The sequence below is a fragment of the Symphalangus syndactylus genome, chromosome 17 (assembly GCF_028878055.3).
Source record: "Symphalangus syndactylus isolate Jambi chromosome 17, NHGRI_mSymSyn1-v2.1_pri, whole genome shotgun sequence".
NCBI lineage: Eukaryota > Metazoa > Chordata > Mammalia > Primates > Hylobatidae > Symphalangus > Symphalangus syndactylus.
Window position 1 is genome coordinate 92,319,683 of NC_072439.2, and position 27,506 is coordinate 92,347,188.

At 38.6% G+C, this 27,506-nt stretch overlaps 1 protein-coding gene across 3 annotated transcripts in view; it reads left to right on the forward strand.

Annotated features, from left to right (window-relative positions):
• Window positions 1-8,743, forward strand: part of IL1RAP (interleukin 1 receptor accessory protein) — a 216,172-nt gene extending 207,429 nt beyond the window's left edge. For 2 of the 3 annotated variants that reach the window (XM_063620541.1, XM_063620543.1), the window contains exon 11: window positions 1,039-2,383. In XM_063620541.1, the coding sequence (XP_063476611.1) occupies window positions 1,039-1,757 (719 nt within the window). In that variant the 3' untranslated portion in view covers window positions 1,758-2,383. Of the gene's footprint in view, window positions 1-1,038 lie in introns of all 3 variants that reach the window. The other variant, XM_063620542.1, reaches the window with a different exon arrangement.
• Window positions 8,744-27,506: the final 18,763 nt, after the last annotated feature.

Below are 27,506 nucleotides of genomic sequence, written 5' to 3' on the forward strand. Positions count from 1 at the left end.
GGATATGGCATGTTCTAAGCTCCTGAATCTCACAGTGAGTTAAGCATTACATTTATTTGAAGAACTTGCCCTTGGGATCTGTCCAAATCCACTTTGATATCATTAGGATTGAATGGTTTGCCAGAAGTCTTAGCTACTTGACTAATTCTTACCCATTGTCATTGTTTTTGCCCCTTTAATTCCAATTCTTCACACACACACACACACACACACCACACACACAGAAAAAGAATTTAATTGATAACAAGATAAATACTATGAACTACTATGAACTGTCTGATGTTGTGTCCAAAAATGTTAAGTATCAAAGGATATAACTGAGAATCTTAGGAGGTGATAATTCCCGTTGTTCTTTGCTGATCAGACTATGTCAGGAGCGTTATGTTCACTCCTGTTCATAATACTACTCCTAGGAGACACATCTAGAAACTGAACATTAGCCAGAGGAAAATGGTAAACATGCAAAGGAGACATGAGGCCATGTCATTTATGGAATAAGAGAAATATCCTGAAAAAATCCAGACATAAGAAGAAAATACTACAATGATATAGTTGTCAAATATTTTAAACATTTAAAGACTCAAGATCTGACCACCAGATAAAATTTGCAAGGAAGAAGATTTCAAAACAAGAAATTATTTGTAAACAGAGCTGAAATGACTTGCTTTTGATGGTGGCTAATATTTTGAGGGTAGTTACTTAATTGCCCACCGTGTGTGTGTGTGTGTGTGTGTGTGTGTGTGTGCGCGCGTGTGTTTTAAGAAAGACTTATTCAAGAAGGAGACTACTGCAATGAGGGTTTTGCAGTAGGAGAGAGAGACTGAGCTCAACTACCATACCATCCTTGAAGGTAGTAAATTCTTAGCAACCATTGGTAAGAGGGGTGTAGATTTTTTTGACTGGGTAAATTATTCAGCACTGAGATTCTGTCATCTCAAGTGTTTGTTCACTCCCTGTCCTCTGGAGGATGGACAATAATGAACTGGAATATATATGAGTTTTCACTATACATTGTCTTATATTTCCATTTTCCTATAGATACAGTGGAAGCAGTTTTTGATTTCATTCAGAGAAGCAGAAGGATGATTGTTGTCCTGAGCCCTGACTATGTGACAGAGAAGAGCATCAGCATGCTGGAGTTTAAACTGGGTGTCATGTGCCAGAACTCCATTGCCACTAAGCTCATTGTGGTTGAGTACCGTCCCCTTGAGCACCCGCACCCAGGCATTCTTCAGCTCAAGGAGTCTGTGTCTTTTGTGAGCTGGAAGGGAGAAAAGTCCAAACATTCTGGCTCTAAATTCTGGAAAGCTTTGCGGCTGGCTCTTCCCCTGAGAAGTCTGAGTGCCAGTTCTGGCTGGAATGAGAGCTGCTCTTCCCAATCTGACATCAGTCTGGACCACGTTCAAAGGAGGAGAAGTCGTTTGAAAGAGCCCCCAGAACTTCAGAGCTCAGAGAGGGCTGCAGGTAGCCTTCCAGCCCCAGGCACAATGTCCAAGCACCGAGGGAAGTCCTCCGCCACCTGCCGCTGTTGTGTCACCTACTGTGAAGGAGAGAATCACCTTAGGAACAAGAGCCGGGCAGAGATTCATAACCAGCCCCAGTGGGAGACACACCTCTGTAAGCCTGTTCCCCAAGAGTCAGAAACTCAATGGATACAAAATGGCACCAGATTGGAACCCCCTGCTCCCCAGATCTCAGCCCTTGCTCTTCACCATTTCACGGACTTATCCAATAACAATGACTTTTATATCCTATAATTACTGTGTGTGGTGGGTGGTGGCTACTATCTCTACCAACCCTCTGTATGTCATGAACCTGTGGGAAAATCTGACATTTTTATCATCTAATGGACTATCAGATTTCTGTCCCCTTTATTGATTTTTAAAAACTATTTATTTCTAGGAGACAAAAGACCTGAAGGACCTGAATCCAGAATTATTGCCTCTAACGGCCTCAGAAGAGCACACTCTTCTTGGGCCCTAGAAGGTCAGTATGTGAAAGTTGCCTAAAGTCTGATCCTCTATCTTGTCCAATGGTTTAAAACTGAGCTAAGAATTTAAATGTGTTTCTTTTCGGTGAGTTGATCAACCTCATGTTGTAAGTCAGTCAGGTGTATTTGGGCTATGATGCTTACAGGGTGTATGCATTCCCAGGGAGCAGCATGGAAAGGAGCTGGTTCTGGTGGAAGCTGTAGGACGAAGCTCAACAGAAAACCTACAGCACATTTTTCCTCAAAGAACCAAACATACCCACCCAGGGATACATGGCGTTCTCTGTCTCACTGTAAACTAGTGTTCTCTAAACTGCCTAACATTGTTAGCATCAATAAAACTCTATTTTTACGTCATTTTATTTGTACTAACAAAGTTTTACATCTCTCTCACCCTTCTACTTCCTATGATCGTTGTATTCTTATCTGGAGGGTATTCCATTTCAGAAAATTGAGATTTGGTTTAGGTACCAGAAAAACTAAGGTGCCTTTTTTGTTTCTCTCTGATATGTAATGGGAGAGATGTGGAAAATAACCCAAAGAGAGGGAGAATGTGACTTAAATGAAATGGAAGTTTACAAGAATCTCATATTTTTAGAACTGACAGATGAAAAATTCCGTATTATAAGGGATGTAGTGTAGAAATCGGTGCCTTCGTCCCATTCAGGCTTCTGAGAAGGGATAGTAAATTCAAGTGCCTACAAGGATCAGAAGGTAAGAGAAAAGAGAAAATGTGGCCAGATACCAGCCTATTTTACATGCTGTCCATCTAGAACTGACATGAATAGGGACATAGGCACAGATAGTTATTTCTTTTCTGTAAACATTTTCATAAACTCATATAGGGAACATGGCATTTGATTTCCAAGTCAGGTAGATCATTGGCCCTCTAAGTAACTGAAGAACACATATTTCTTAAAAAGGGTCAGCTTCAGGCCGGGTGTGGTGGCTCACGCCTATAATCCCAGCACTTTGGGAAGTCAAGACTGGTGGATCAACTGAGGTCAATTGTTCAAGAGCAGCCTGGCAAACATGGTGAAACCCCATCTCTACAAAAATACAAAATTAGCCAGGCATGGTGGTGGGCACCTGTAATCCCAGCTACTCAAGAGGCTAAGGCAGGAGAAACTCTTGAACCTAGGAGGTGGAGGTTGCAGTGAGCCGAGATTTTGCCACTGCACTCCAGCCTGGGTTACAGAGCAAGACTCCATCTTAAAAAAAAAAAAAAAATGGGTAGCTTCTACTCAGTTCCATTTGATTTTTGCCACTAATTGAGCCCCAATGTTGCCATATTGTCCATTTTTTTCTAAAGAATCTAAAAAATTCAGATTTTTATGTATAACGTCAATTATGGGATTGCTTAAAGTTAAGAAGGAAAAAACAAAGAGCCAAACAAATTATCTGTGGGTCATAGTCAGCCTGAGGGCAACTAGTTTGTAATTTCATAACTAAAGTATTCAGCCAAAGAACATATCTCCAAATGGAATTTAAGTGTCCCTGGTAATACCGGAACTGGAAGACACAGGTTGGCTGTAAGGACATAGTGGAGCATATTTATTCTCTCCTCAAAGTGCAGACATCTGGGCTGTTACAGTTGAGCTGATCTGACCTAACCCTCCATTAGAAAAGAAAAATCTCGAAAATCGGGAGCCTTCCATTTACTCTTTAGGGGTTTCTTGCCTATTTACTGTCAGAAAATTAGAAGCACGAAGTCTGCTACTCCTGAACATGAGCAGAACCAAAAGAGCGAGAGATCATACCTTACACGAGAATTCACCTTTAATACATTAGCTGTGGCTGTTAGTGAGCTGTGGCCCAATGAGTGTTGGTGTCTCCCAGTCAGTAACAGTGAATGGGCAGTGGAGAAAGAAAGAAAGCAGTTTTATCTCACCACCCCTCTTGAAAATGTTCTCAGAAGATCCTTTCTCTGTCGAAACAAACAAACAAACAAACAAAAACCTAGACGATTCCTACTCCAAAGATGGGGGAACAAGGGTCCTCTAGAGTAAATGTGAACTCACAACGAAACTTATAATTAGAAAATGACAGGCCACCCTAACTAAATATTCAGCAGAAAATGACTTAGCACAACCCAAAGGCCTTGTCCTGTATTACATCCCTTCTTGTAAAGAGTGATCCATCCTTGATGTGTATTCAAGGACCTTCAGTTGGAAGACAGATAGCAGTTTCTCTCCAAATCTGTTAATAATGGGTAATGTAAGTGGCTCCAAAACTCAAGGAGGGAGAAGATTCTCTGACCCACTATCAGTGTTATTCCGTATTAACACAGCATCTCAAATTGTAAAATATCTTTGGAAAAAAATGAGAAATTAAATTTTTCATTTATAAATTATTTTCTGTTTTAGTGAAGACAAAGAAATGAAAGAACTATTGGCAGAGGCATGGAAAATTAAATATGAGCTCATATTATATGAGTAGCTAAATAATTTTTGTGCTCTCAAAACTACATTTTGGCAAGTATCAATTTCCTTGGACAATGTAAGTGTAGTGGAAGCAGTAAAAGTCTTAGTTTTCAGTATTAGTTATACAGTGGTCAGAAAGATAATAGACTATACTTCTACTGTATGGAGAAAGGATCAGAGGTTTATTATTATTTCTTGACTTGACATGCCAAATTGAATGTGATGTTCAATACCATACATTTCAATGAAGCAAATTATAATAAGAAAGAAATTTTTTTTATTGGCCATGCATATCCATAATAGAAATAACAGGATTGTAGGGTAAATGGATATTTCATTGCATAAGAAATATTGTCTACTTAGTTGCATGAGTTTTAAATCAAATAGAAATGGATGTGAGTCTTACTTCTCTCCTATCTGTTTGAACATGGTCTCTCTGAGCCTCAATCTCCTACTAGCTAAAATAAAGATACCATTATGAACCTCATTGGATGTTGATGGCATTAAATGATATATTATACATTTATTTCATATGCCTCACCTTTTTTAAACTCTTATAAAATGTCCAAAAGCAGTATAGAACAGGAACATATTATCCAGGTTAAGTGACTTTCCTAGTGACACTCAGCCAATTATCAATAGGGTTGCGTCTCCAACCCAGACTCTGACACTTGATCCAGTGCCAATTCTAGAAGCATCCACGTAAGATTTAAGGGGAAGTAATTCTATTACAAAGCTACCTCAATGGAATTATTTAATCTGGGCCATAAAACATTCAAGTAAAAAAAGCAGTTAATGTAAACCCACACACAGCTAATTAAATGTTCCATTAAGGGTCTGATATGTCATCATACCTTGTCATATTACAATTTTACATGGCTTCATTTTTAAATATTATAAACTTTCTTAAAGCATTTAAAAGATAGAATTTTTTAAATGTCCTCTAGACTATGATAATGCTATATTTTTTGCCTTCAAAATAAATTATTTGAATTTTTCTTGGTGGAAAATAAAAATATATTCACCATTTACCTTGAAAAACAAATTTTCTTTGGCAGCTCGATAAAAACTGAATTTCAGAGTTACCTTCTCCTATAACAATTAAGAACTCTAGTAACAATTTATTCACTCCCAGATTGAAGATTTGAAGTGGCTGGGAAAACTAATGTTTCAGTTCAGAAAAAGTCATGAATAATAAATTGAACTACTCATAAAGATATGCACAGAAGGATAAGCAATTTATATGGCATTGGTTTAAAACTTTCGTGCATCTAAGAGTAACTTGAGGGACATGTTACAGTGAAGGTCCCAGGGCAGGCCCTTCCCCAGAGAGACCAATTCATTAGGTGCTGGACATTGTCTAGAAGTCTGTATTTTTACATTGTGCCCTTGATAATTAAATACAGCATTTCATAGGTCAATGTTGGAAAACTACTACCTATGAGAACTCTTTCAAACCCTTCCCATATTTTCTGTATTATTGTTCAGGTTGTAAGGGAAAAGAGCCTCAATGAGGAGCTTGCCCAAGCCTTCTTGATGTGTATTCCTTAATGTATCCACATTGGAACCATTTGGGGCTCATATTAAGATGCATGTTTTTTGACTCCATCCAAGATTAACTAAATGAGGATCCCTGATGTAGGGCGGATCTGCACGTGGAATAACTTTCCCAGATGATTCTAATGCACACAAAAAAACAAGAACCATTAATTTTTATCTCTCTTTAACTCCTCTTTTACCCTTGTAGGCTCTGATTTTCTGCAGCCAAGGACTACAAATCATCCTCTTAACAAGGTGTTTGCAGGCAATAGATGAAAACGTAGGGCATGTTTAGCCCTTGAAGTTGCCTCAGCACAAGGAAACAGTTGAATAGATGATTAGTAGAATGCATTTATAATATATGAAGTATCAATCAGTGATATTTGGAAGCTGGTGGGATTGCTGTAGTCATCATATGTATTAATCAGAATAAGATATGCTATGCCATGCTAACAAAGAACCCCAATATTTCAGTAGCTTCATATAATAAGACGTATTTCTTGTTTATGCTACATGTCCAGCATAGGAGCTTCCTTTTTTTTTTTTGAGATGGAGTCTCACTCTGTCGCCAGGCTGGAGTGCAGTGGCACAATCTTAGCTCACTGCAACCTCCACCTCTCGGGTTCAAGTGATTCTCCTGCCTCAGCCTCCAGAGTAGCTGGGACTACAGGTGTGCGTCACCACACCCAGCTAATTTTTTGTATTTTTAGTAGAGACGGGGTTTCACCATGTTGGCCAGGATGGTCTCGATCTCTCAACCTCATGATCTGCCTGCCTCAGCCTCCCGAAGTGCTTGAATTACAGGTGTGAGCCACCGCGCCCGGCTGAGAGCTTAATTTTTTTATGCTTTGCCATCTGAAATGTGTGGCTTCTGAAATGTGCTATGCTTAATCTGAAATGTGACACTCATTACTTTCACTTACAATTCATTAGCCAGAACTAGCTCTGAGGTCCTGCTTTAATGATAAAAAAGGGTAGAAAATGTAGTCTTCCTATGTCTCGAAAGAGAAAAATGAAATGAACGTGGTGAACACATGCCACCGTCTTTGTCTACAAATGTGATGAGAATAACGTATTACGGAAGCCTGAAGAGGTAAGAAATCTTCAAACTGAGATATGTCACATACTTTGCTGATGAAAAAAAAAAAGGACTTTGCTACCAGCACTCCACCTCAGTTTACCAAAGTATCAAGATAAAACAGCATGCAGAAAAGTACACCTTGTTTGTAAGTGTTCCCCAAAGAAAAGTTGTTGAAGGAATGCATAGTAATAATCATAGCTTCTGGCTTAGAGAAAGCATGCTTAAAAATCTGAAAGTTACTGTATTTGGTTACCTTCCATTCAGTAGCTTTAGTTAGTTCCCTAAGAATGTGATGCTCAAACTATCTGTAAATGAGCCATTTCATTTTGGATATCAAAGGAGTCTCAGAGGAAGTGAAGACATTTAGAACACAGCAGAGCATGTAACGCAGTCATTAGAAAGCATCCCTTGATCCATTTATCTGAAGAGCTAAATAGGGGATTCAAAATAAACATGCTAAAGCTCAAATGAAGGGAGAGACAAAAACTGCTGTGAGTATTATGAAGTCTGTGCATCTGCTCTCTCTACATTTGGATTCTATACTTGTATTAAAGATTTGAATTTTTATATGACTTCTCTAATGTGTATGGAATCACTTGATCATGAAAAAAGGCTCTCTTCGGTTTGGCAAAGATTAGTGCTTAATGAGTCTTGGTCTATGTTACTAAGTTATAATGTTGAACAAAGAAAACTATTATTCTTAGTGTAGCAAGGAGATTACTGACACATTCAAAATCCCTTAGAAAATAATTCATAAAGTTTTTCTCTTGAACAGTTTAATCATTTCAAAATATTTAAATGAAAAAAATGACTCTTTGAAATGAGCTTATTGGACGAAAGAAGAAAGGTTCAAACTGAACTTTGAAATCAGATAATGAGCTGTTTTTAACTTAATTCACCCAGGTAATGGGAATTTTAATACTTCATTGCTTTGTTTTTTTAAAAAGAAAAAATCTAATGTATATTTAAAACTCAAAGACATATATAACTTATTAATTTTCTATTGTCAAAAACTGTGTCATATGCTTGCAATTAATTTATCATTTAGCGTTGTGTTTTGAAATACCTTGGGCAAGTGGTTCTTAACTAGAATTTAATATCATCTTTTAAAAAATTACACATACCTGGGGTCCATCTCAGGCTACTGAATCTTTCATATTGATCTAGATGTGTGCTCTCATATAGGATAACTGTCTTAAGTTTGCATACGTTTCAATGAGAAATAAATGATGTTATATTATAAGTATATATTTAAAAGGTAAAATAACTCCTAATATTGTAAGTAATCCTTTTCTTAATATACAAAACTTAAAACTCATTGCCAGATACTGGAATTGAATCATTTATTTTCATATCTTATCATGAAATTACATAAAATATTAGAACACAAAATAAAGATAATAAAATGAGAGAAATAATCAGTGTAGTGACTGAACTGGGTAGCCAAAGGAGGCCGTAACTCCAGTATTTATGACATCCATATCATCAGTCATCTTAAACAGGACAAAGTATTTATGATGAAATGGTTTTGGGCAAATACAAATGACTTCTAAGAACAACCAAAAGGGAAAAGGGGCCGGGCTCGGTGGTTCACACCTGTAATCCCAGCACTTTGGGAGGTTGCACTGAGCCAAGATCGCGCCACTGCACGCCTGGGCAACAAGAGTGAAACTCCATCTCAAAAAAAAAAAAAAAAAGGGAGAATAGAAAAATGTTCTTCCCTCATTTACAAATATCAGTAATGTAAAAGGGCAGCGAGATGTGTAAAAACTTTCTAGTATCGGGCCATTATAGCTATAATGTGCAGTGAGTGTCAGGGAATAAAGTTGATTGGTCATTTCTATTATGCTCTTGATATATTAAATTGGAGTCAGAAGGTATGAATTGGAATACTAGTTGTACTGACTGTGTGACTTTTCGATAGCATACTTTTGCTCTCAAGTTCTCAGTTTCCTCATATATCAAATGGGAATAATATAATATCTACCTCACTGGATTGTTGTAAGGGTATAATTATATAATAAATGTTAATCTCAAAAACTTGGAAAGCACATGCTTGGTAGTGGTATTATTATTGTCGTTAGTTGTTTATTATAAGAGAAATGTGGAGGAAATGAAGAGGTCTGAGGGGAATTCCTTAACCTGTTAAATTCTGGACTACTTCTCAGAGCACATGGTCCAATCTTTCACACCTAAAAACTTCAAGTGTGAAAGATTTAGTATAGTTTCATATTACTCTAAGGGTTGGAGACTACAAAAAAAGTCATAGTCTCTGAAAAAGTAAGAAGTATGAAAAAGGCTGTATTTATTCCTTATTGCTATTAATAAATTGCCCTATAGAAGCTTAAAACAGCAGATATTTATTACCTCACAGTATATATGGATCAGAAATTTGGGAGACGCTTCGCTGGATGGCTCTTCCTCAGTTACTAATTGAAGAGGCTGTCGAATTGTTGGTCAGGGCTGTGGTCATCTGACAGCTCCACTCCCAAGGGCAGGTACATGGAAGCTGGTAGGAAGCCTCAGTTTCTGGCCGTACGAACCTCCCTGTTGGGATGCTGTAGTATCCACATAACACATCAGCTGGCTTACCCTAGGGCAAGTGAGCCAAGAGGGCAAGGCCAAGATGCTTTTTATGACCTAGCCTGAAAAGCGATATATTATTACTTCTGCAGTATTCTATTTGTTAGAAATGATTCTCTAAGTCCAACCCATTCTCAAGATCTGGGGAATTCAGCTCCACCTCTCGGATGGAGGAATATCAAAGAATGTGTTAACATGTTTTAAAGTCACTGCAGTAACATACACAAACATTTATTTTCCAGTTGAATAAATTGAGGTCCAGAAAAGCGGACCTGGCCCTTACCCGTCGTCACTTCATTCTTAACACGATAATCAACTGCCTGCAGTTGTACCACAACTGAAATGAGAGCTGTCGCGTTCGGATTAGGTCATTTCTTTTGCCTGTTGAAAGACTACAGAATGGGGGAAAGTTATATACTGTAAACTTCTGGCATTCCTCTCTTTCTCTCATTTTCCCTCTCCTTTGCTCTGCTGTAGATAAAAGGCGGTCTCTGGAAGCTGGAGAAGGATAGGGTGGATGGGGCTTGTTACCCATGTTCTGGTCTGGGGTCTGGGTACCGAAATATAACTTTTATCCTGGGCTCATCTCTAGAGAGATTGAAAATGTGTTTACTTTAAAAAGCAGCCACTGCAAAAGTAAGCAAGAGCTTTCAAAGAAAAGTAATTGCTTTATCTGAAAAAAAAAAAAAAAAATACAGTTTCTTGTCTTAGCTCTGAACTGAAATGGTTATATATTAATAACCAGTGATTTCTCCTCTCTGTATGTCAGGCTTTTGAGTCTCCCAAATGGATGGGGTTGCACTGGGAATTCTGTAGGATGTTATAATTCTATATAGTTTTTACTTACTGAGTAATGCTTAAATAACCTCCTCCCCTCTCCATATACACATACACACCAGCACCGGGGTCTAGTAATATTGGGAAGAATATTTAAAAGGTGAGAGGCTTCTGAAAGGAATCATAAATACCCCTGTCTGTTAGACCTAGTTCTCGTTACATGCATTTCTTACTTGTAAAGCTAAATAGCTAACTTCTGTTTTTCCTTATCTGTTTTCTGTCACTCTCTGAGACAAGTAACTCTGAGAAAATACATTAAGTTTACAGGAGATCTATTCATAGTTTAACTCTGGTGCTTCCAATTTTTCTAAACCAGTTTGAATCTCAAGTCCAAGGTAACTAGTTCGTAAATTAGAATGAAAAGAAATGTTACCTTTTGTCTTCTGAACAGCTTTATGCCCTTATCTCTTATTCATACAAACTATAGCAAGCTTCCTATTGTGATATATGTCCATATATTTCATTATACCAAAAATAAATAAATAAATAAATAAATAAATAGAGGCTGGTTTTGAAATTAGATAGTGTATAAACAGTAACATCTCAGGAGTTAAGAGACCTGAGTTCTAATCCAAACTATAATTCCTTTCTTATGGGACCTCAAGCAAGGCATATGACATAGTTATCCATCAATACAATTCGAGGATCTCTATGTGACTTTCCATCTCTGATATTCTAGGAGTCTGTGTAAAAATAGTGAAGTTTCTGTGGGTATCAAGGCACAATCCATGACCCCTTTCAGGTAGTGCAAAATCAGATATCTAAAGAGGCTGGAATTCCCTATAAGTGCATAAAATGCTAGTTGAGTTGCACAAAATCAAACCAAATCTCAGATGCCCCCACTTTTCTACTCTTCCTGAGTCAATTGCTTCCTCAAAAGGTCACAGTTTTCTCCCCCTACTTCTCCTCAAGAATTCCCAAGAATATAAGCTACATGTACATGACCACTCTGTTTGTGGCAAATGCCAAGTACTTTTATGGCCAATGTGCTTTGCCAAAGTTACTTCTGCTTGGAATGCCTGCTCCTTTCCCCCTCCACATAAGAACTTTTACAATGATTCAAGTTCAGCCCAAATGTTTTTAAACCCTTCAAACTTTTCCCAGGCAGAATTAGGTGTTTCTTACCCTTGTATTATTCCTAATACTTCTGGTGTTAAGTTATAAATTGCTACATATCTGTTTTACCTGTTGTTCTGTAAGCTCCCATGAAGAAATATTATTTATTGAATCTCTAATCTGAGCACTTAGCATAGTGATTAGTACATGGCAATTTTTCTATTAATGTTTTCTTAAATAAACTAATTATCATGGCGACTCTCATCAGGATCTAAGTAATAAAACCTTGCATCTTTCTTTGTTTCATCTCCCCTCTATCACAGATGTAATGTTTTATTAAAGGCACCATTTTAGTCTTTTGCTCATTACTGTATGAAATGAATTTCAATATTGGAATCCAGAGGCTTCCAACACCACATCCAGCACCACTAAATTTGGCCCTTGGCGTTACTTCAGGACAGATGGTCTGTGACAGAGTAGGGGTGAAAAGAGCCCCAGCTGTGCTGTCCCTGGCCTGGCTGCTACCCTCACATTAAGGACTTCCACCCCTGCTCTTCTCTATCTGCATAACAGCTGATGCTAGAATCAGCACCATGCTCATTGGCAGGTGTTCTGTTTGTGATCTTGCTATTAAATAGGCCCAAAAGGACAGGACACTAAGCTCTGATAAATACTCTCTACCTACGGTGTACCACAGAGTGTCTCTGGCTAGTGAATTCCGAGAGAAAAAAACAATCCGTTTTTTATTTAAAATACAAATGATATTGTAAAAATAAAATAATGTACTGTGTTGATTTAGGTACAGTTGGTGATTAAGAGATCGGCTCTTCCAAATGCCTTCAATAGTGTATATTGTCCTGTATGGGTCAGTAAACTCCTGCAAAATGACACATCCTGCAGCCCTTCTTCCCAGGCTCATCACCACTGCTGCAGTTCAGGGCTCATAATCTCTCAAAACAGCTTTCAGTTTCCCTTAATCACTCCATTCTTTCCCCTTCAAACTCTGTACGTCCATCACCAAATCAATCTTTCTTGATTTGGTGTCACGGTCACACTGACCATGATACTTTAACTCTCCAAGATTGTGTCCCCTTACTTCCTAAAAGATACATTTGTTTTGGTTTGTTTTAGTCCAAATTTAGGACATTCCATTCTCTAGCCTTAGCCGATCTTCAAAACCTTAGTTCTTTGCGCTTCCAGATATGCGCTCAACGTTCCAATTCAAATAAATGACTTGGCATTTCTTGAGTACATTTCCATCACTGTGGCCGTGGTCAAGCTGTTACTGCTGGGAAAACCCTCCTACTCACCTCACACGTTCACTCTCAAGGTACAGTTCAAACACAATTTTTCTGATACTTCCAGCAGAAAATATTTTCTTTTCTATTAAATCCCCTATAGCATTTTTCCTGTGTTTTTTATTTTTATTTTTATTTTTTTATTTTTTTGAGATGGAGTTTTGCTCTTGTTGCCCAGGCTGGAGTGCAATGGTGTGATCTCGGCTCACTGCAACCTCCACCTCCTGAGTTCCAGCAATTCTCCTGCCTCAGCCTCCCAAGTAGCTGAGATTACAGGCATATGCCACCACGCCCAGCTAATCTTGTATTTTTAGTACAGACGGGGTTTCTCCATGTTGGTCAGGCTTGTCTCAACTCCTGACCTCAGGTGATCCACCCGCCTTGGTCTCCCAAAGTTCTGGGATTACAGGCGTGAAGCACCGCACCCAGCCTTTCCTGTATTTGTATTCATTCACTCATTCAACAATATTGAGTACCTACTCAAGGCCAAGAACTATTATAGAAACCAGGAACACATCAGTGAATAAAACAGACAAATTCCTTGCACTATTCAAGCTTACATTTTAGTGGCAAGAGACAGATAATAAACAAACTAAATAAGTAAAATATAGAGCTTGTTACATGATAGATAAAGAAGAGACATGGCGTGAGGAGTGCTGGCAAAGGGCTCTCAATTTTAAATCGTAATCCTAGGAGGCCCCACTCCAAAGGTGGCTTTTGAGTGAAGATCTTAAGGGTGGGGGAGAAGAAACAGACTTAATAGCAAGTGTAAAAGCTGTAAGACATCAAAAATCCAACGCAAGGAATCCTGTGATGAGTATACATGGATCATGTGGGAGAGTAGGCAATGAAGTCAGAGGTATCAGAGTGAGGTGGCACTAATGTATGTCCTTGTACGCCACGGTAAGGACCTTTCATTTAGCTCCACATGAAGTGGCAAATGTATCTCTGTAGCCCCAGAAGTAAACAGTAAACATATGGCATACATATACCATGTATGTAAGAATAGTTCAATAATTTTGTTTCAGATGTGTGGACAAAGTTTGGGAAACCCAATGTGAGATAGTATAGTACCCAGTAATAGCATAGTTGGAAACATCACTTCCCTAGGCCTAAAGTGGCAAGAGGATGCAGTAGTTCCAAGAAAACAGGGATGTCTTCATGGAGTGGGCAATGGGGCATCAGCTGTGGTCTTCCACAGAGGGATACAGCCAACATTTGACCAGATAGAAGCAAGGGGAATACCTAGGTCTTACTCTCCTGCCCACCAATCTCTGGCTAGTGTCCTCACTGTTGAATCCAACCATAATCCAGAGATCAAAAACTCTGACAGATGCTACCTAAAAAGTGCAGTGTCCTATGACATAAAACGGTAGAGAAGAATAAAAAGGATCTAGGGGACACAGAAGATAACCAGCTTTGGGATCTCTTGGTGGGATCTGAGCAGAGTTGTAACATGGCCTACCTTATAGTTTAGCAAGATAACTCTGTCTATTTTGTAGAGAATAACTAGAGAAAAACCAAAACAAAGTTGAGAGGCTACTGAAGTAAACTGAAAGATGATAGAGCGCAGTCTCTTCTGTTGATTTCCAAATTTAAAAATATCATCAAGATAATCAGACTAGAGTGGGTATGAAAGATGATGTAGTGGATATCAGATATGAGACAGGTACAAAATAGTCATCTAGAAAAGTCGGAGAGTGAGTATTCTAGGGCAATGTGTTACGATTTCTGAAGAACAATGAGAGTCTAAATGAGAACAGTGGCCATATAATTGATATGAGATCAGTCTGAATGGTTGTGTGTTTTTCTCTAATACATTTGTCTGCACATATGCAGGTGGTGAGTAGGTGGAGAGGTGGGTTTAACCAGGATGGGAATTCAAAATGCATGCCAAGGCATGATTGTGTTGATTGGCTGTGGAATTTAAGCCATATAAGAGCACAGTGAGGACTTAAGAGAGTTTAGAAATAACTGTGAAACATGGTCCTAACAATAGATTGGAGGCCTGGTCATGTCAAAGGATTATTGGAATTACAGTACTAGGTCAAGTGTGCTAGGAAGGTGAGTTGATGGAGTGAATGGGATGCTGGAAACTGAGATCGTGAAGAAGCTGAAATTCTTTAGCATCATAACATTAAGTGTAAGATAGTGGCAGTGAGGGAGTGAGGTAGACTGAAAACAGGACCATTATAAGGGAGGAGATCAAGAAATTGAGATGCCAAAGTATCAGAAGTATAACCTATGTGAATATTTCAATCACCAACAATTAAGGCAACATTAATGAGATAATGTCAGTAAACAAGGTTTTCAACTCATGAAATAAGGAGAAGGGATCAGGGATAGCAGATGACTGATTTTTTGCATTCAGAGATGCAATTCCTGATTGCATTCAGGCGGCAATATAGATGATATATATCAAATTTAAAGTTGGAAAAATTTGTAGAGGAGGAAATGACAATGGTCTAGAAACAGAATGGGAAAGCACGATATTTATTTTGCTGCCGTGTCAATTGTGCAAGGGGTGTGGGAAGAAAATAGTCGCTACCTGAGAGGGCTAGAGGAGAAACAGTATCTTCAAGGGCAAACCAGTTTATATTAGAATAAGAAAAGAAGGAAAGTTACAGAGGAGAGATAGGGGATGTCAAAAGTTTTATTTGACTGACCATAAGTCCTAGAGGGCTGGGTCAAAGTGTTGTAGTGCTTAGGAGGGGAGAAGGCAAGGTCAGAAAAGGAAAAGTATAGAATCATATAAATACATAACAACTAATAAAATCACTTTACATGATCAGGGAATCAGAAGCTCAGTGTCCAATAATCAAAACCCAAGCTCCTCTTGGATCCATTACAGAAAAGTAAGTCTCAGAGAGTGAGAAAAGACCTTGCCTACAACTGTTCTCCTTAGCTCTAACCTTCTATTTATGCTTCCCATATAATGAATAACAGCAGTCAAACCATTAATGCAGAGATAATTAGTCCAAGATAATTAGGGAGAAATTTTTCTTCCTTTTGAAAGCCACCCAAAGTCTACAATTAAAGGTTCACTCAATTATGACAGTGCCCATATTCAACACAAGTCACACAGCCTGAAGACAAAACCTGCCCTTGAGAGAAACAAAGAAAAGTTTAAAGTCAAAATATTTCAAAGGAAATCTGCTTCCAATTATATTTTATCAAATCAATTACCCTTAGGAAGAGCTTTCAATATATTTTATTCAGGAATTTCAATTTTTTACTCAGAGCCATAAATCAATTAATTAATCAATTATCATTAATTCAGCAACAATCCAGAACAGAAAAGTAAAAGGTTACACACAAAAGGCACAGAGAAAACTTTTCCAAGTACAGTGCATAATTACTTCCTTTTTTTGGTTTCCTTGAGACACAGTCTCACTCTGTTGCCCAGGCTGGAGTGCAGTGGCATAATCTCGGCTTACTGCAAACTCTGCGTCCCAGGCTCAAGCGATTCTCGTGCCTCAGCCTCCTGAGTAGCTGGAATTACAGGCATGAGCCACCACGTCCAGCTAATTTTTGTATTTTCAGTAGAGACGGGGTTTTGCCAGGTTGGCCAGGCTGGTCTCAAAACTCCTGACCTCAATGATCCACCTGCCTGGGCCTCTCAAAGTTCTGGATTACAGGCGTGAGACACTGCTCCCGGCCCATAATTATTTTCATATTTTGAAAAACAAATTGAAAACATATCCTATTAGCTATGTTTGTGAAACATACAGTCTTTTGAAGAATTAAAAGAGAAGTAATGAAGATAACACAACTGTTTCCTCTGGAATTATAACAAAATCATAGTCAATAGCATGTCCGTAACAGACTATATTGTTTTATTATGCAAAACTTAATCTGGAAAATTGTAGGTTAGATATTTGATTCAAAAAATTACATTGATCTATTCAGGGATTTACGTTAATTGTGTGAGACAGGCTGTAGCGACAGGCCATCAAGTTTAAAGAACTGCAGACAGTGACTCATCTCTTGGAGCACATTTCACATGGCTTAATTGATAAAAAACAATGAAAAAAGCCACAACTATGTACTTTATAAATAGTTGTGTCTACGGACATTGATTTCCTTTAAAAATAAATATTTCTTCCTACTACATAGTCCTTTTCAATCTATCTACCCTTGACATTGCTATAAAGTATTGTGTGTGGGAGGCCGCAGGGGACTGGCTGGAGAAAGAAAGGGTGATGAAAAGTAGTAGGATCCACCTACTCTCACTCACATATATTATACCATTTAGATAACAAGAGGCAGGATAATTATCCCCATTTCATAGATGAGAAAACCAAAATTCAGAAAAACTAACTTGCTCAAGATAAAACAGATACCAAGTGGCAGAACCAGGATTTGAAAACCAAATAAATCCGGCTTCAACATCTAAATTTTCCACACAGGCTGGGCGCGGTGGCTCACGCTTATAATTCTAGCACTTTGGGAGGCCAAGACAGGTGGATCACATGAGGTCAGGAGTTCAAGACCAGCCTGACCAATATGTCAAAACCCCATCTCTACTAAAAATACAAAAATTCACCAGGCATGGTGGCGCACGCCTGTAATCCCAGCTACTTGGGAAGGGAGGCAGAAGAATCGCTTGAATCAGGAGGGCGGAGGTTGCAGTGAGCCGAGATCACACCACTTCATTCCAGCCTGGGCGACAGAGGGAAACTCCATCACAAATAAAATAAAATAAGTAAAGTAAAATAATAAATTTTCCACACAAATAAGACTCCCTCATAACATTTCAAATAAACATGTTTCTTAAGTGGTTGTTTATATTTTTATATCATTGACATACTGTGATGATGAAATGTGATCAAGAACTGTTTGATGATTAATAAGCTGTATTATTTTGTCATTACAGATTATAAGACTATCAAAATGGTCTTGTGAGTTAAAATGTGTGTTTTTTTTGAATTAAAATGTTATGTTATGGCAATAGCAATAAATCACATTTATATAACACTTTATAGTTTCAAAATATTTCCACATAGTCTACCTCCTTATGATTCTGTTCTCATAACAACTTGTGAAGTAGGCAGAACTGATATTATTCTCACTATTTTGTATTTGGGAAATTGAGGGACAGAGAACTTTGCTCAAATCAAATTAATGAAGAGCCCATGTGAAAACACAGGTAATTCTTTCATCGATGTATGTACTATTTACATATCTATTATGTGACACACACTCTTATTTCTTAAGTGATATCTAAGCTATTACTCATTCCATTAGTTCAAACCTTACATTACAAGATATATTAGATATGTTAATGACAGTGCCTACCACCCCTGACACCTTTTCAAATCCCAACCTACCACCTCTACTAAGAAAAGCTGACTTAGTTTGTTCTTTGAGTGGGTTCGCTAGTTTGGACTGGTCCAAGAGCAGCAAATTCATTCACTGGCTGCTACCATACAAAGTAGTCTAGTATGAAATATCTGCTCACAGGGGCAATGGCTGTTGAAAAGGCCAATTAGATCATCTCCCTTTGGAATTTGAATAGGAAAACATAGAACAAAAAATAGCTTTTGGCAGGAGAAGCATAAATAAGAAGACACTTAAAAAGAATCAGAAACTGAGCAAACAGGAATTCCAGACCTCTGAGTTAAATGCCAGACTTAATAGAACAGAAGTCCTTGTTCTTATGCTGGACACATAGCATTGCTGGCTAGTATGTTTAACATAAATTAAAACTATTAAATAAAAGATAAAGCAAGAAAGAGAAATATTCAGAGGCCATAAATGAAAACTAAGCCCAGAGCAACAGCAATGAGCAAGAGGCCACACTGCCTCTGGGAGAGTAGGGGTATATGCATTAGTAGCTTAAACATTTAATGCTACATGCAAAAACTAGCCAAAACTTCAGTTCCCACATATAAAGAGGATTGTAGCTGGGCTCTTAGTACAAATGAGAAGCCAAACTTAGTGCTGCTTTGTATATACATGGGGCCCTAAAATCTCTGAAAATCCCTGCCCGCTTACCAACAAAACCTGAGGTCATAGGCATGAACAAAGTCACCAGTAAGAGACTGAGATCTTACAGGAAAAATAACTAATGAGTAGTAGGCTTAATACCTGGGTGACAAAATAATATGTATAACAAACCTCCACAACATGAGTTCCCTACATAACAAACCCGTACATGTACCACTGAAGTTAAAATAAGTTAAAAATAAGTAAATAAAATTAAAAATTACAAAAAAAAAGAGCAATAATTAGGCACTTGTCCTTTACCTATGTGGAGCTCAAGTTTACGCTATCTGAAATATTTGGAAAAACCGTAAGGAAAAAAACTGACATAAAAATTAGAACTGGCAAACACCTTAGGACCTAGGCAGAGGCAACTATAAAATGCTCCCTTGGAGAAACTTACAGTATTCAGTATTTGCATAAGACTCCCTAAGAAGCTGACCCCTGAAGATGTTCTTACAAATATCAGAAGTAGACAAACAACAGACTTGCCAAATGGGAAAATTCATATGCATGGAACCACAGGAAAGAGAGAGGTAAGTATTTTTATGTGTTTATAATGCTCAAAATAAACAAAAGAGAAATCAAACCAATAAAAAAGATAAAGAATGGATCATAATATAAAGGTAAGTAGCTTTGACCATCAGTGAACTTCTTACCAGCAAAAATTGAACCAAGTCAGCTTCTGGAATAATATTATTAAAGTGTTGAGGGAAGAAAATCTGTCCCCAAATTAGATACCCAGCTAAACTATAATTCACATCAGTCGATAAAATAAAGACATTTCTAAAATGCAAACGCTGAATGAAAGCACTATCCATGATATTTACAAAAAGGAAATACACTTGAGCAAGAAAGAAAGTAAAGCCAGAAGGAAGGAATAATATGTAAGAAGCAAACATGAGTAAAGAAAAAGTATTGAAAACAAACAAGTATTCAATGTAAATTTTAAAAATAATAATTATTTAGTATTTGTGGAATGAAAATACTAGATAATAATATGGAAGGCCAGAGGGGAGAAATTAAGATGGTTGTTAAACTCAGGTTTTTTTGTTGTTTGGGAGAATGATAGAAACATTATTTAGTTTATCAGACGAATATCAATCAAATAGGTATATTAAAATACAGTAGAAACCACTAAAATAACATAAATATTTAACTAAAAAGCAATAGAAAAAGAGGGAAAATAGGCCAGGTGTGGTGGCTCACACCTGTAATCCCATCACTTTGGGAGGCCAAAGTGGGGGGTGGATCATGAGGTCAGGAGTTCAAGACCAGCCTGGCCAAGATGGTGAAACCCCGTCTGTACTAAAAATACAAAAATTAGCCAGACATGGTGGCAGGCACCTGTAATCCTAGCCACTCGGGAGGCTGAGGCAGAGAATTGCTTGAACCTGGGAGGCGGAGGTTGCAGTGAGCCGAGATCATGCCACTGCACTCCAGCTTGGGCCACAGAGCGAGACTCTGTCTCAAAAAAAAAAAAAAAAGAGGGAAAATACAGACAGTACAGACAAAAAAGACAATTCTATCAATCCAACAGAGGGCAGGAAAGGCTGGAAGAAAAAAAGTGAGAAAACACAAATTTTTCTTGTAAAAATAAGTTCAACTGTATTAGTAATATTTATAATATAATACCTCTGAACAATTTTAAAATACAGGAAACATTTTTGAATTATGGATATATGTTGTGTATGTGTGTTTGTAATTAAAAAATATAGAAAACAAAATATTCCCAATTTGTATCAATGATTGCTTCTCAAAAAGAGGAAGAGCAATTAAACTGGGAATTGGGGCAAAGGGTTTCAACTTTATCTGTAGCATTTTGTTTCCCTTAGAAAAAAAGTCTTTAACCAAATATGACAAGATTATCGGTTGTAAATTCTGGGTGGTGAGTACATGAGTATTTTCAAACAGCATGTTTGTCCTTTGATTTCTCTTTCCTTCTTTTCTTTCTCTCTCTTTCTCTCTCCTTCCTTCCTTCCTTTTTTACTTCCTTTCTTTCTTTTTCTTTCTTCCTCTCTCTTTCCCTCTTTTTCTTTCTTTCTCTCTCTCTTTATCCCTTCCTTCCTTCCTTCCTCCCTCCCTCCCTCCCTCCCTCCCTCCCTCCCTCTGTCACTCCCTCCCTCCCTCTGTCACTCCCTCCCTTCCTCCCTCCCTCCCTCCCTCTCCCTTCCTTCCTTCTTCCCTCCCTCCCTCTGTCACTCCCCCCCTCCGTCAATCCCTCCCTTCCTCTCTCCCTCCCTCCCTCTCTCTCTCTTTCTTCCTTCCTTCCTTCCTTCCTTCCTTCTTTCCTTCCTTCCTCCCTCCCTCCCTCCCTCCGTCACTCCCTCCCTTCCTCTCTCCCTCCCTCCCTCTCTCTTTCTTTCTTTCTTTCTTTCTTTCTTTCTTTCTTTCTTCCTTCCTTCTTTCTTCCTTTTTTTTTTTTATTTTTTGAGACAGGGTCTCACTCTGTCACCCAAGCTAGAGTGCAATGGTAAGATCAGAGCTCACTGCAAATTTGACCTCTTGGGCTCAAGCAATCCTCCCTCCTCAGCCTCTGGAGTAGCTGGAACTACAGGGGTGAGCCACCACACCTGGTCCTGTGCTTTATTTTTTTTTAATATCTCTATTTTTAATTGAAAGTGGTAGGCTCATATGAATAGTAAATTACTGAAGTAAAGGTCCTGAACTCCCGCTTCTGCTAGATGGCAGTAGATAATTCCATTCTTAGGGCTTCCAGGAAATATTCCTGCGTTCCTCTAAGACTTGTTAATTGTTTACTGACATGTATGTTGTTAAAATAAATTCACTTTATTTGAAGTAGCTTGAAAAAACTCTCTACTGCTTTTCATTAAAAATAATTTACTCTGCACATAAACATGTAAGTCCAAGAAACTCTAATAGTAGATTTGAAAAAAGATCAATATCATCACTAATATATAAACTATTTGATTTTATTTCATCATATTTGACTTAATTCAATGTAATTCAACAAACATTTACTCAAGCAGGCACTAAGCTAGATGTGGTGAGTATGAAGATGTATAAAACATGAATGTATCTTTCAAGTAGCCTATCCACTGATGAAATGATAGACAAATGGGGAAAAAGAAAGAATTACAATACATAGTAACAAATACAAGAAGAGAAGCCAGCGTGTATGGAAAAGATCCAGAACTGATGTGGTGAGAGAGGTTTACTCAGAGGCAATGACATCAGAGTGGTGATTTGAAGAATAAATGGGAATTTAATTCCATCTGTTTGACTCAAGATGCATCTGAGGCTATTTTAGTCACCATTAAAGCATAAAACCAGGAAGAATAAAAAAAGTCATTTTTAATTATCAGAAAAACCATGTTCTTCCAAATATATCTACATGACTCTGAGGGTCCTAGAAAAAGCTGAAAGCTTCTTTTGACTGAATGAATTGCCTCACTAGACAACTCAGAGACATTCAGATTCCTCAGAATTGATTTTTTAGTTCATTTGCAAGATTATGCTTGTATTATTTACTTAATTTAGCAATTGTATATTTATTTTTCACTGTTTCAAATATAATATCTTTGGCTACGCATAGTAGAAATTTGCTAAAAATGGAATTAAACAATAAAAAATTTATTCATTTACATATAAATAGAAATTGAGGTAAAACAGTGAAACATATAAAACATATTAAAAAAATATAAAAAAATTTACAGGTAAAACAGTGAAATATGACTAATGGTTTAACAGTGTAAGCAAGAGTGCAGATGGAAAAAATCCTGCCATCTCTTTACTTTGCTGTCTAAAATCTTGTCTTCAATGACCAAATGATTACTATATTAGTCATGTTCTCCAGAGAATCGGAACCAATATCAATGGGGAGAAAGGGTTTCAACTTTATATATAATTCGTTTTATATTCACCTGGATATTTATCCATATTGATGTTCTTCATTCCTTCCTGCTTACCAAGGGTTTTATTTAATATAATTTCTTTTCAGCCTGAATAATTTTGTTTAAACATTTAAAAAGTTTTTATAGTGTGGGTAAACTGAAAATCAATTATGTCAGATTTTTTCTTTCTGAAAATATTTTATCTAATTTTTAATGATATTTTTATGGGGTATAGAATTCAAGGTTGACAATTATGCTTTCTTTTGTTTAACACTTCAGAGATTTCTGGTAAGAAGTCAGCAATCATCTGTACTGCTGGTGCCTCTATGTAATATGTTTTTTTCTCTTTGGATGCATTAAAAATATAAATTTATTTTGGTAAGCTTACATAAATTAAAATTCACACATGCTATGTGTATATATTGTTGATACTTTATCATTATGTATACCCATGTAACCACCAACTTAATCAAGATATAGAATATTTCCATCATTCCAGAAACTCCCTCAACCCCCTTTTCAGTTAATTATGTACATGTCCCAGTGTCATTGAGAGGTGAAGCTGGCTGGGCTCCCGGGTCAGGTGGGGACTTGGAGAACATTTCTTTGTAGCTAAAGGATTGTAAATGCACCAATCAGCACTCTGTGTCTAGCTAAAGGTTTGTAAATGCACCAATCAGCTCTTTGTCAAAACAGACCAATCAGCGCTCTGTAAAACGGACCAATGAGCACTCTGTAAAATGAACCAATCAGCAGGATGTGGGTGGGGCCAAATAAGGGAATAAAAACTGGCTGCTGGCTAGCAGCAGCAACCCACTCGGGTCACCTTCCACACTGTGGAAGCCTTGTTCTTTTGCTCTTTGCAATAAATCTTGCTGCAGCTCACTCTTTGGGTCTACGCAGCCTTTATGAGCTGTAACACTCACTGCAAGGTCTGCAGCTTCACTCCTGAAGCCAGCGGGACCATGAACACTGGGAGGAATGAACAACTCCAGACGTGCTGCCTTTATGAGCTATAACACTCACCGGAATTTATGAGCTGTAACACTCACTATGAAGGTCTGCAGCTTCATTCTTGAAGGCAGCGAGACCAAGAACCCACCAATTCTGGACACAAGAGCCAACTCTCTCTCTATATATAAATATGTATGTATGTGTGTGTGTATATATATATATATATACACACACACTGTAAGACTAATTTTGCCTTCTCTAAAACTTTAGAAAGAAACAGTATGTTCCTTTTCTGTGTCTTTTGTGCAGCATAGTATCTTTGAGATTCATCCATATTGTGGCATGCATCAGTAGTTTGTTCTGTTTTAATTAGTTAATAGTATTTTAGTATAAAAATATACCATATTTTAAAAAATAATTGTACTCTTCATGAACTTTTGGAATAATTTCAGTTTGGGGCTTTTAAGAATAAATCTTCTGGGGACTTCCTCTTTTGGCTCTGGAGCCCACCCCATCTCTGTATGAGGGATGTTCTTCCTTCTGCCTTCTCCCTTCCTTCCTGCCTGTTAAACTCTCTGCTCCTTAAAACCACTCCACGTGTGTCCATGACGTTTTATCTAAACCGGCATGAGGACCAAGAACCCTGGTGTTCCTCCACTCATTGGAGCCATATCATTTTGGTGCCTTGGCCAGGAATGGACATTCAATCATCAGACTAGAGAGTATGGAGTAGATTTCAACTTTAAATCTGCCCTTAAATCTCAAGGCTCTCTTCCAGCTATCCTGTTGCCAAACCTTCTTTCCCTTTCAATCGCTGTCTTTTACCCTCTCTCTGTGTGTCTAATATGCAGGATTTTTTTTTTTTTTTTTTTTTTTTTTGAGATGGAGTCTCACTCTATCTTCCAGGCTGGAGTGCAGTGGCACAATCTTGGCTCACTGAAGCCTCCGCCTCCCGGGTTCAAGTGATTCTCCTGCCTCAGCCTCCCAAGTAGCTGGGACTACAGGCGTCCACCACCAAGCCTGGCTAATTTTTTTGTATTTTTGGTAGAGACGGGTTTCACCAGTTGGCCAGGGTGGTCTCGATCTCCTGACCTCATGATCGGCCCATGTGCAGGAATCTTTACAGTTCAGGGATCAGTTATGTTAGAAAAGATCTCAAATTAGTGTAGGCAGTAACACAATAGCTCTCTCCTTATGGTTTCTCTGGCAAGCATGTGGTATTTCTAAGCTACCTAGTAGAAATCAGGCCCTAGGCCTCTTCTAGGAACAGGAAGTTTCTGCTTTTAACAGTCAGGAGTAAGATGTCTTCCATAGCCAAATTTTAGTCTGGATATTGTCCCACTGGCAGAAAGATGGCCATTCGGTTGCTACGTTCCTTTAAGACATTGATTTTGTCTCTTATTAAGACAGTACTTAATTAGTAAGGGGGGTTTAAGTCCGGAAGTTAACCAGAACCATTTTTTTTAATGGGTAAATGCTTTAGCATGGACCATAATAGGATAGAGTTCAATCTAGCACACCTCCCCCCTTAAACAGCCTTGCCCAATTACATGGTTTCATGCACGTCCCTGTGAAGAGACCACCAAACAGGCTTTGTGTGAGCAACATGGCTGTTTATTTCACCTGGGTGCAGGCGGGCTGAGTCCGAAAAGAGAGTCAGTGAAGGGAGATAAGGGTGGGGCTGTTTTATAGGATTTGGGTAGGTAAAGGAAAATTACAGTCAATGGGAGTTTGTTCTCTGGCGGGCAGGAGTGGGGGTTAAAAGGTGCTCAGTGGGGGTGCTTTTTGAGCCAGGATGAGCCAGGAGAAGGAATTTCACAAGGTAATGTCATCACTTAAGGCAAGGACTGGCCATTTACACTTCTTTGGTGGTGGAATGTCATCAGTTAAGGTGGGGCAGGGCATATTCACTTGTTTTGTGATTCTTCAGTTTACTTCAGGCCATCTGGGCTTATACATGCAAGTCACAGGGGATGCGATGGCTTGGCTTCGGCTCGGAGGCCTGACATTCCTGCCTTCTTATATTAATATGAAAAATAAAATAGTGTTGAAGTGTTGAGGCAGTGAAAATTTTTTGGGGGTGGTATGGAGAGATAATGGGCGATGTTTCTCAGGGCTGCTTCGAGCGGGATTGGGTCAGCATGGGAACCTAGAGTGGGAGAGATTAAGCTGAAGGAAGATTTTGTGGTAAGGGGTGATATTGTGGGACTGTTAGAAGAAACATTTGACATTTAGAATTATAGGTGATGGCCTGGATACGGTTTTGTATGAATTGAAAAACTAAATGGAATAAGAGAAGGAGAAAAACAGGTATAAAAGGTCTAAGAATTGGGAGGACCCAGGACATCTGATTAGAGAGTGCCTAAGGAGGTTCAGCATAGTCCTGTCAGCAAAGATTATTTATTTACTTCAAGAGTTTAGAGTGGCGATTTGGGGATAGCACCAGGAGATATCAGCTATGATGGCTTGGAGAAACAGTGTAAACCAGCAGTGTAAACAAGAGCAGGGCATGTATGAGTAGTTGAGAACAGTGAATAGGAGTATGACTAGACAGAAGAGAGTAGGGATGACAAGTTTTTTGGGGCACAGTCTAAGTTGGTCTGGTGTCTGGAATGAGACTGGGGCCTAATAAAAAGAAGCGTCTGTACAGGAGCTTAAATGGGCTGTACCTTGTAGCATTCCGAGGACAGGTCTGACTTCTGAGAAGGGAAAGTGGTAAAAGTATTGTCCAGTCCTTTTTAAGTTGGTGGCTGAGCTTGGTGAGGTGTGTTTTTAATAGACCATTAGTCTGTCACTGAATACTAGGAGCTTCAAAAAATGCTTGGCTGATTTGACTAATAAAGATTGGTCCGTTATCAGACTGTATAGAGGTGGGAAGGCTAAACTGAGGAATTATGTCTGACAGAAGGGAATGACAAGGCTAAACTGAAGAATTATGTCTGACAGAAGGGAAGAAATGACCGTGGTGGACTTCTCAGACTCTGTAGGAAAGGCCTCTACCTATCCAGTGAAAGTGTCTACCTAGACTAAGAGGTATTTTAGTTTCCTGACTCGGGGCATGTTGAGTAAAGCTAATTTGCCAGTCCTGGGTGGGGGCAAATCCTCGAGCTTGATGTGTAGGGAAAGGAGGGGGCCTGAATAATCCCTTAGGAGTAGTAGAATAGCAGATGGAACACTGAGAAGTTATTTCCTTGAGGATAGATTTCCACGATGGAAAGAAAATGAGAGGTTCTAAGAGGCGGGCTAGTGGCTTGTACTATAGCATAGCCTGCCTTTGCTGGTGTGTGGCGATTAGGCCTGGTGGAACTGCCATCAATAAATCAAGCGTGATCAGGGTGAGGAATAGGAAAGAAGGAAATATGTGGACATGGGGTGAATGTCAGGTGGATCAGAGAGATACAGTCATGAGGGTCAGGTGTGGTATCAGGAATAATGTGGGAGGCTGGATTGAAGTCTGGGCCAGGAACAATGGTAATTGTGGGACTTAATAAAGGGTGAGTACAGCTGAAGGAGCCGGGGAGCAGAAAGTATATGCATCAGGTATGAGGAAGAAAATAGATTTTGGAAGTTATAAGAACTGTAGAGAGTGAGTTGAGCATAGTTTGTGATTTTTAGGGCTTCTAAAACTATTAATGCAGTGGCAGCCACTGCACGCAGACACGAGGGCTAGGCTAAAACAGTAAGGTCAAGTTGTTTGGACAGAAAGGCTACAGGGTGTGGTCCTGGCACTTGTGTAAGAATTCTGACCTCGCTAACCATGCCTAGGAAGGAAAGGAGTTGTTGTTTTGTAGAAGGTGCTGGGGTTTGAGAGATCAGTCGGACACGATTGACAAGGAGAGCACGTGTGTTTTTATGAGAATTATGCCGAGATAGGTAACAGATGAGGATGAAATTTGGGCTTGACTG